Genomic DNA, 11,078 nt, shown 5'->3' with positions numbered 1-11,078 from the left:
TTGTTGATTGAATATTTCAAATGTGCTTTATTTTGGCAATATGGATAAAGTTGGAAAACTCAAAGTCAGTGATAAAAACACAGAAATACAATTTTAAAATTTCCACATTTGTTTAAATAGTAAAGACACCTTTATTTGTACGCCCTGACACCAAAGAAACAAAGGGGATAATTTATTTTTCCCTGGACCTGTACCAACATATAGCTGCAAATTTATGGATAAAAGGATTTTTTTCTCTTTATACCTGTTATGACTGCAGCTGATGTTATTCACTGAGCAAGCCAAATCCCAGAGGGAAAGTTGTTTTGCTGATCATAACTTTTTTTTTGAAAATGAGGGGAAAACTACTGATCCCAGAAGCATAGAATCTGAGTACACCTTTTAGGATTTTAAAATTAACAGATTTATTAACACGAAGAAAAAAAACTTAAACACACAAGATTAATATTACACAGTTGAAACAATCTTACAAAACATTCCCCGAATAACCCACTTGATCAGAAGATATAAGTAAGCTACTTGGCAATAGCTCCCTTAAGGATTTTAACCATAAAAATCTGGTAATATTACCCAAGGTAAAACCGCTGTTACTTTAGTAAAGTATACCACACAAGTTTTCATTTTCTTCCACTCTGCTATGGAAATCCAAAGGAAATTCAGAAACAGACTACTGTCTGGAAACAAAGGCTTTCCTGGCTTGAAACTGGATGGCTACTTTAAATTCACAACTTTTCTCAGCACAGAGCTGGTCTCAGGACACCTCCCCCACACAGCCACCTCAACTCCAATAAACATCTTTCCTTAATATCTTTTTTCCCTTTCATCCTAGACTCCATTGGCCTAAGCATCTCTTTGAACTGAACTTTTCCAAACTATAAAAATCTTTAATGTTTTCCTATTGCCTCCACTTTCAGGTCAAATAAAATTAAATAACCTTCCCTTGTTTACTTATGAAACCTTTGTTAAGTTGTAAAAGCCCCTTAAACTTCCTTTGAAATTTAGCAGCCGAAAAGTCAAGTCCTTACCTATCATCTAATGCAAATTTTAAAATCCAATTTATTTACTTATAATTCTAACTTCACCATAGCCTCTCATTACAATTGCTTGCATCTAGCTCCTTTACCATTTATCTCTCAGTTCCCACAGACAAGCTCAATGCCCCTTAAAGGGGGCATTGTGGCAAAAATAAAAATTTTAAGGGAACCATATCAAATTTTAAATAAAGTACCATCTTGGGGCTGGTGATGCAGTCCAAAAGTGTTTATTTATACTCTTGAGCGTACCGATAAAACAAACAAATGAACTAATAAGCAAAGTAACTAATTAATATCCCCTTAAAGGGGCATTGAAACAAAAAAAATCTTTTGTTCTTTAATAGGATGTGGGCATTGCTGGCAAGGCCAGCATTTGTTGCTCATCCCTAATTGCCCTTGAACTGAGTGGTTTACTAGGCCATTTCTGAGCGCAGTCAAGAGTCAACCGAATGTAGGCCAGACCAGGTAAGGATGGCAGATTTCCTTCCTAAAAGACATTAGTGAACCAGATGGGTTTTTACAGCAAATGATAGTTGTCATGGTCACCCTTACTGAGAGTAGCTTTATATTCCAGACTTTTAAATTGAGTTCAAATTACACCAGCTGCCATGGTGGGATTTGAACCCATGTCCCCAAAACATTAGTCTGGATCACTAGCCCAGTGACACAACCGCCATGCCGCCACTTCCCATACCTGATAACTGCTAATTGCCTGATAAAGTCCAGTTGAAAGGAGATTTGTGTGTGTTGAGATGGTCAAATAATGTCTTAGTACTGCTAAATTACTGCTTAATTACTCTCCAAAACATTTATGCAGCAAAATAATTTTTTGCGCATGCCCAATTTTACTGCTGTCTCACCGAACACAATAGTATGAGAGGGGCTGAGACTTCCAGTGGAACTGGAGACTTCAAAGAGTGTGAGAGGGATTGAGACTTCCAGCGGACCTGATGCTGCTACTGCTGCTGGTGGTGGGGGCTCAGTCTGTGGAACCGACCAGATTCAGAGAAAACCGAATGTGATGTCACATGGAACCAAGCATGTGATTGGTTGGTGAGTATTTTGCTCATTTATCTTTTAAGAATGGGACAATTTATTGGTAACTGTAAGGTTTTTTTTGGTAGTGAAGTTTTTGTAGTCATAGTAAAACTTATTGGGAGTAGTAGGGTTTTTTGAATTGATTGAAAAGTAATTAAAAAGTAAAAGTAATTAATTGTGTAAATGGCTCAATTATAGAAAAATTTAAAAGTTTCACATAACCCGCAACTAACTAATAGGCACAGGAGAAGGAGCTGATTGGTGAGTAAGTCTACTTTACTTTCTAGTCTCCAGTTTATAGGAAATAGTCCAAAAGTAAACTTAAGGTATGGCAGGGCAGCTCGGCCATGCAGAATGCCCATTCTGTGGCATGTGGGCAGTTGTGGACTCTTCACATGCCCGAGATGAGCATGTGCAAGAAGTGTCACCAGCTGCAGAAACTTGAGCTCTGGGTTTCGAAACTCGAGTAGTGGTTGGAGTCACTGTGGCGCATCTGTGATGCTGAGGACTACATGGATAGCATGTTTAGGGAGGTGTTGACACCACAGATTAGGAGTGTGCAGGCAGAGAGGGAATGGATGACCATCAGAAAGTCTAGGAGAGCCAGGCAGGTGATGCCGGAGTCCTTTGAGTTTACCTCGCTCAAGAACCGGTTTTCCATTTTGGATGTTGGTGAAGGCGATGGTTCCTCAAGTGGAGTGCAGCAAGACCCAAGTTCGGGGCACCAAGGGTGGTTCAGCTGCCTGGGCGGGAAGGAAGAAGAGTACAAGACGAATAGTGATAGGGGGTTCAATAGTTAGGGAACAGACAGGCGATTCTGCGGCCGTAGACGTGACTTCAAGGTGGTATGTTGCCTCCTTGGTGCCGGGGTCAAGAATATCACAGAGCGACTGCAGGACGTTCTTAAGGGGGAAGGTGAACAGCCAGAGGTCGTGGTTCACATTGGTACCAATGACGTGGAGAGAAAGAGGGATGAGGTCCTGAAAGCAGATTTTAGAGAGCTAGATAAGACATTAAAAAGCAGGTTGAAAGAGGTAGGAATCTCCATATTACGACCGCTGCCATGCTTCAGTGAGCATAGAAATAGGAGGTTAGAGCTGATGAATGTGTGGCTGGAGAGATGGTGCAGGAGGGAGAGATTCAGAATCCTGGGGCATTGGGACTAGTTCTGGGGGAGGTGGGACCTGTACAAGCCAGATGGTTTGCATCTCAATGGGGCCAGGACCTTTATCCTTGCTGGGAGGTTTCCTGGTGCTTTTGGGAAGGATTTAAACTAGTTTGGCAGGGTAGACTCAGATGCGGCAAAATCAGAAATGATAATGGAAGGTAGAAAATCAGTGAGTGAGTCTGGAAGGCAGAGGAAACAAAAGATAGAAAATAAAAAAGAGTTTGTCTGTGCTCAAGGATATTTACTTCAATGCAAGGAGTATAGTAAATAATGCAGATGAGCTGAGGTACAGATGGCAGTATGATATCACAGCTATTACGGAAACATGGCTTAAGAATGACAGTTCAATGTTCCTGGTTACAGGGTTTTCAGATGAGATAGAGAGGGGAATAAAAGAAGGTGGGTGGCAATTTTGGTTAGAGAAGCAATTACAGCTGTGAGGAGGGATGATATGTTAGGAGAATCATCAACTGAGGCCATACGGATTGAGCTTAGGAACAAAAAAGGAACAGTCACACTATTGGGAGTGTACTACAGACCCCAAAACAGTCAGTCCTCTATCCATGCTAATATTCTACCCCAACACCATGGGCTCTTATCTTATTAAGTGTCCTTATGTGTGGTACCTTATCGAACGCCTTTTGTAAATCCAAATATATTACATCTACTGGTTCCCCTATCTATCCTGCTTGTTACTTCCTTAAAGAATTCTAATACTTTGTCAGGCATGATTCCCCCTTCATGAAGCCATGCTGACTCTGCTTGCTTATATTATCTATTTCTAAATGCCCTACTATTACATCCTTTATAATGGACTCTAACATTTTCCCAATGATGGATGTTAAGCTAACTGGCCTACAGTTACCTGTTTTTTGTCTCCCTCCCTTTTTGAATAAGGGTGTTACATTGGCAGTTTTCCAATCCTCTGGGACTTTTCCAGAATCTAAGGATTCTTGGAGGATTACTACCAGTGCATCCATTGTCTCTGTAGGTACTTACTTTAACATCCTAGGATGCAACCCACCAGGTCCAGGGGACGTATCGACCTTTAGCTCCATTAGTTTCCCTAGTATTTTTTCTCTAGTGATAGTTATTGTATTTAATTCCACCCGCCCCCCCCCCCCCCCCCACTTTTGCCCCTTGATTATTTCGTATTTTTGGAATGCTATTAGTGTCTTCTACTGTAAAAATTGATGCAAATTATTTATTCAACTCCTCTGCCATTTCTTGGTTCCCCATTATTATTTGCCCAGCCTCGTTCTCTAAGGGGCCTATGTTCACTTTGGCCTCTCTCTTCCTTTTTATATATTTAAAGAAGTTCTTACTGTCCATTTTTATATTACTTGCTAGTTTACCCTTAAAATTTATTTTCGCCCTCTCTATTTTTTTTGGTCATCTTCTGTTGGTTTTTAAACCTTTCCCAATCCTCTAGCTTACCACTAATCTTTGCCACATTGTATGCATTTTCTTTCAATTTGGTACTATCCTTAACTTCCTTGGTTAACCATGGTTGGTTTATCCCCTTCTGAGAATCCTTCTTCCTCACTGGGATGTATCTTTGTTGTGAGGCACGAATTATTTTCTTAAATGTCTGTCATTGTTCATCAACTGTCTTTTCTGCTAAACTCCTTTCCCAGTCCACTCCAGCCAACTCTGCCCCCATTCCATTGTAATTACCCTTATTTAAGTTTAGTACAGTTGTTTCCCACCCAAGTTTCTCACTCTCAAACTGAAAGCTAAATGCAACCACGTTATGGTCGCTGTTTCCTAAGGGATATTTTACTCTGAGATCAGTTATTAAACCTGCCTCATTACACATTACCAAATCCAAAATAGCCTGATCTTTGGTTGGACCCACAACATATTGTTCCAGGAAACCGTCCCGAATACACTCTATGAATTCTTGCTCATGTCTACCCATGCCAATTTGATTTTCCCAATCTACATGAAGATTAATGTCACCCATGATTAATGTACTGCCTTTTTTACATACCCTCATTATCTTCTGATTTATTCTCTGTCCTGAAGAATTGATGTAAACTGCAGGAAGGTATCAATGGACTGGTCAGGTGGGCAGAAAAGTGGCAAATGGAATTCAACCCAGAGAAGTGTGAGGTGATGCATTTGGGGAGGTCAAACAAGGCAAAGGATTACACAATAAATGGGAGGATACTGAGAGGTGTAGAGGAAGCAAGGGACCTTGGAGTGAATGTCCCCAGATCTCTGAAGGTAGCAGGACAGATTGATAAGGTGGTTAAGAAGGCATATAGAATCGTTTCATCCTGGGGCATGAAATATAAGAACAGAGTGGTTATGCTGGAACTATATAAAACATTTATTAGGCCACAACTTGAGTACTGTGTGCAGTTTTGGTCACTTCATTACAGAAAGGGTTTAATTGCATTAGAGAGGGTGCAGAGGAGATTTACAGGGATATTGCCAGGACTGATTTAAGGTGATTGGCAAAAGAAGGACCATGAGGAAAAGGTTTTGGATCCTCTGGAATGCACTATCTGAGAGTATGGTGGAGGCAGGTTCTGTCAAGGCTTTCAAAAGACAAATGAATCATATTCTGAAGAGAAAAGATTTGCATGGCTATGGGGAAAAGGTAGGGGTTTGGCATTGGTGAGTTGCTCTTGCAAAGAGACAACACAGACACGACAGGCCAAATGGTTACAACAGAGAAGGAGACCATTCTATGATTCTGTTCAAATTTCTGTTGCTAATACTTGCCCCAAACTTGCCCTTTTTATTTTTTTACCCCATGTATTAGGCTGATGAGTGTCTATTGTATTCATGTAAAGCTACTGGACTTGATTACTTGAACCAAGTGCAACCATAAGTTTCTGGTGAAAAGCAGGTATTCGCTCATTCTGTACAGGCCAGACTAGAATGCAGTGCGATTTGAACATTCCTCTTCGGACGCAGAGCATCTGGTGTAATTTATAATCAGGGATATCTTGTAAAAAGATCAAAATTATGGCATCTCGGCTTTGCTGAATGACTTGCTGCATTGCTTGATGCACCTTGAACCTGCAATCAGAAAAGTGATTTAATTAGACAGAAAGCAACGTATGATATTGGTCATGGATATTTCTCCTGACCAAGTGCATGTGCACGTTGGCCCAGTGAAATTTTGTCCTCATGTTATGGGGCATCAGCAATGAAAATCACTTTCAGGCAGCCAGTGTGAGTGGGTGGGAGGTGGTCCATGTGGTGAATAAATACCGGCAAGGACATGTTGGGTTGAATGGCCTGTTTTAGTTCTGTAAATACTTTGTAAATATGTAATTAAAGTGAGCATACCTTCTGCACCAGGGATCCTTTAAAAGCTCTTGAGTCATAACAAAGATAATTTTTCTGCTCTGACTTATACTGTTCACGATGGATTCCAGCTCAGAAATTCCAACTTCAGAGTCTCTTTCTTCCAAGCAAAACTGGAACGCAGTTTGATCATGTTGCTCCAAGGGCAACAAATAATTGTTGACCCAGTCAATGTCATTTTTTGCATGAATAATGTAAGCATCGTACTCGAAGTGAATTTCCTGATGGTCTATCTCCTTAAACCCAAATATTCGGTTGACAGAAACGTTCCAATAGAATTCTAGCCTCCATCCTTGAAATTGAATAAGAAACACAGTAAATATAATGCCAAGTATAATGCTGCTGCTAATTATGAATAGACCCTCGAAAGGGGCGATGTCTTTGCAAGGAGATATGTCAAAAGCAACAACAGTATGGTTGTGGTAACTTGGTGGGGTGTTGCAAATGTATTGATTATTTAAGCCAGGGATGCTGCTGTTGGTCTTATTCAGCCAGGTAACAAACCAGGAAATACTTTCACAAGTACAGTCAAAAGGATTGAATCCCATGTAGAGAGCTGTTAAGTTAATAAATGCTTGGCTAAAAACACTTTTCTCAACAGATGTAATCAAATTTTTCTGCATTTGTAGTAATTCGAGAGACTGCAAGTCATTAAATACAAAATCTGGAAGAAAATCTAAATTGTTTGAGCTTAAATCTAAAATACTGAGTTGATACAATCCTTGGAAAGCTTTCTCTGGGAGCTCGTCTAACCCATTGGATTGCAAATCAAGTCTTTGAAGATCCTTCAAACCACTTAGATACAAAACCGGTCCGCCAGGATTAATACTCTTCCAGAGCCGTGCCAAGTTATTGTGTTGCAACTTTAAAACTTGAAGCTGCCGAAGCTCACGGAAAACATCTTTATCTAAATTGGCTAAATTATTGTTGCTAAGATCAAGGACAGAGAGGTTCTGAAGCGGATCAAACGGTGATGGTTGAAAGCTCAATGAGGCGATGTTTGACTTGCTAAGCATTAAGATTTTCATAGAAGGGACATGAACAAAGGATGATGAAGTCAAGATCAACTTCGAGTTATATGATAGGTATATCTCCTTGATCTCACTAAGACCTAGAAATTCCTCTCCCGTAAGGGTCTGAGCTATGGAATTGAGACCGATATCCACGTTTTTCAGATTCTTGAACCAGGAAAAAGCTCCATGCTGCAGTTTTGAAATTTTTGTCTTTGTCAGGTTTAAGCTGACAAGGGGAGACTCAGCAAGAGACATGAATGTTTTATTATTGATGGTTTTCAAGTCGACCAAACAGTTATACAGGCTAAGGTACTTCAGACTTGTCAAGCCAGAGAAAGTATGTGCCCTTATGCCTGCTATACTATTGTCTTCCAGATTGAGTTGCACTAAGTTTTTCAACGCCTGAAATGAGTAATCGTCAATGAGAGATTCTACTTCATTCAGGACATTTTGCCCTTTGAGGCCTTTCTTCAAGTTCAAACACTTTAAATTTTCTAATCCAGCAAACGTTTGGCGGGTGACATGACCGATGCTGTTATTTTCAAGGTGTAGGTACTCTAAGCTATGCAACCACTGAAACGAATTATCCTGCAACGAAGTTAACCTGTTATTGGACAGATCAAGGGATGTCAAGTTTGTTTTGTTTAATCCATTAAAAGTGGTGTTCTGTATTTTCAGGTGCGTGTTCCTCAAAGAAAGCTCAACGATGTCGGTCCCTGACAATACATGACAGAGCCGCTTAGTGACATTTTGGCTGAGAGCAACATCATCCAAAACTAGAACGTGTAAACTTCCAATTTTGTGGAAACAATCAGATTCAAACTGGAAAAGAACAAAAAAAAACATAGTTTATTTCTACTGGCATAATTTTGAGTAATAAGAATATAAATATTTCTATTTATATGGTACCACATCACATTGATAAATCAAATTTATTGTTCTGCTTAAGTAACAGAAGTACATGGAAATATGTACACAAATGTATACTTTAGGTATAGAAATTTACATTCCCTTGTAAGATTATTTCAAGTAATGATACAGTATTCTTTCCTAAGCAATTTTTCAAAGAAAATAATTTAACCATGGATGTTTTATTGGGGAGTAACAGTAACCCCCACCATCAACATTCTAAGGGTTATCATTTACCAGAAACCAAACTGGATCAGCCATATAAATACTGTGACTACAAGAGCAGGTCAGAGGCTGGGAATTCTGCGGAGAGTAACTCATCTCCTGACTCCCTGAAGCCTGTCCACCATCTACAGGACAGAGGTCAGAAGTGTGTTGGAGTACTTTCCAGATGCCTGAATGAGTGCAGCTCCTTAAACACTCAAGAAGCTCGATACCATCCAGGACAAATCAGCCCACTACATCAGCATCCCATCTACCACCATGAACATTCACTCCCTCCAATATGGGCGCACAGTGGCAGCAGTGTGTACCAAGTACAAGAGACACTGCAGCAACTCACCAAACCTCCTTCAAAAGTACCTTTCAAACCTGCAACCTTTACCGCCTGGAAGCACAAGGACAGCAGATGCATGGGAACACCATCATCTGCAGGTCCCCCTTCAAGCTACACGTCCTGACTTGGAACTATATCACCATTTTTCCATTGTCGCTGGGTCAAAATCCTAGAATTCTCTAACAGCTCTCAGGGTGTATCTACACCCCATAGACTGCAGCGGTTCAAGGTGACGGCCAACCACCCACCTTCTCAAGGACAAATAGAGATGAGCAACTAATACTGGCCTTGTCAGCAATGCTCACATTCCAAAATAAACAAATAAAAAAAGTAACACCCAACTTTAAGCAGCTCACAAATATTACTCAGCTCTAAGGTGTCATGTTTGGAACTTGCCTGACAGAAACAGATCGGTGTCAATCAGTTTAGAATTGGATTTTGCATACATATAGATAAAGTGGTCAATATATCACTTCATATAAATAAGTATTGAAATTAATGTTTGGATTTATAGCTTCAGATTCCCATGAGAAGTACAGACTAAGAGCGAGCAGAAGGGGATATTGAACTTTCAGGACAATTGACTACAATGAGTTAACTGTTACCTATTCTCCTTGAGGTAACTCTCTTTATCACGCCAAAGATGTCAGCTTCCAAAGTTAACTTTTAAATACTGTATCCTGAATTTAAAAAAAAAAATCCTGAGGGTGGACTTGCTGAAGCAGGTTTTCAAGCCAGAAAGGGAGGGGAAGAGTAGAGTAACTAATACAGTGACGACAGGTGAAAATATTCTGAGAACGGATCTTGGGTCGCTGGTTAAATATCAGCTGAGATATGGAAATAAAAAGCAAGGTTTCATTGTCACCAGTAGTGAGAGAGGGTTTCTGTCTTCACTTTAATATGCAATTTGTTTAGCTTTCTAGTATCTCTTCAGCAGCGGCAATGTTTCAAAATCTTTCTTAGGCTGTGCAAACTGAGGACCAATTGCAGACCCTAGCGGTCCGTGAAGCTGAGGCAATTTGGTTTTATTTGCGCTCATATTTTCATTCCTGTTCTATCTCATTTAAATCTTGCGGCTATGGAATTTTGGGAAGGGCTTTCAATGTTGTTGTTTCGCTGGCAAATTCAAAATGAGAACCCCGAGATCTAATAGCTTCTGCAGCTCAAGATACAAACAACAGATGGCATTCTGGATTTAAACTTAAACTTTCCAAATGACTCTATGATAAGAACTCTTGAGGACCACAAAGCCAAAAAGATTTGCTCACAAATGTTAGGTCTTATCTGGAGTTAAAGTTTAATTTACCTCTTCCTATCCCCCTCATGCTCCTCAGCCTGTATGTTGTTCTTGATTTAACAAAGCCTTAATAAACAAAAGCTTTTTTTAAAGAAGGAACACTTTTCACAGATTTTTATGAATCAATTCTTTTTTTCCAAAGCAGCAAACCTCAGGGTAGCCCTGAGCACAGAAGCACAAAATGTACAATATGGAGGAGGATCTTCCGGTTGGTGAGTGGGGGAGACGTCGCGTGGAACTCCTGACGTCACTCCGCGTCATTTCTATTTTCAGGTCGGCGGGGGCGCAGCCGAATCAGCTGTGCGCCCACCGACCTGTCAACGGCCTATTGCCCATTTAAATAGTAATTGACATAATTAATGGACCTGCCGTCCAACCTTAAGGTTGGTGGACAAGCCGGGAGCCCTGGTGGGCTTAATAAAAAGCATGAAACCTAATCGACGGTCGGGATGAGGTTTCATGAGGGTTTTTAAATATTTAACAAAGGTTTCAGTAAAAGTGATGGACATGTCCCAACTCATGTGACAGTGTCACATGAGGGGACATGTCAGGGAAATTTTGTTATCGTTTCTTTAACATTTTTAAATTTGGAACCGATCTCCCTGAGGCAGCACTGAGCCTCAGGTAGATCAGTACGCTCATTCGCGTGCATGTGCGAAAGAGCGCACTCCTGGCTGAGGGAATACCCACCCGCCCACACAGGGAGCGCATAGCGCTTCTTGGCAGACGTCACGCTGGG

At 40.5% G+C, this 11,078-nt stretch overlaps 1 protein-coding gene across 4 annotated transcripts in view; it reads right to left on the bottom strand.

Annotated features, from left to right (window-relative positions):
* The window catches only part of cd180 (CD180 molecule), a 28,265-nt gene continuing 17,187 nt past the window's right edge, over positions 1 to 11,078 (bottom strand). For all 4 annotated transcript variants that reach the window (XM_078562857.1, XM_078562868.1, XM_078562878.1 and 1 more), the window contains 2 exons: positions 6,547 to 8,399; positions 1 to 6,273 (listed from right to left, as the gene is read on the bottom strand). In XM_078562857.1, the coding sequence (XP_078418983.1) occupies positions 6,045 to 6,273; positions 6,547 to 8,399 (2,082 nt within the window). In that variant the 3' untranslated portion in view covers positions 1 to 6,044. The remainder of the gene's footprint in view (positions 6,274 to 6,546; positions 8,400 to 11,078) is intronic.

This window comes from Cetorhinus maximus, chromosome 2, assembly GCF_964194155.1.
Source record: "Cetorhinus maximus chromosome 2, sCetMax3.hap1.1, whole genome shotgun sequence".
In the NCBI taxonomy this organism is placed as follows: Eukaryota; Metazoa; Chordata; class Chondrichthyes; order Lamniformes; family Cetorhinidae; genus Cetorhinus; species Cetorhinus maximus.
This window is presented reverse-complemented; position numbering and strand designations above follow the sequence as displayed.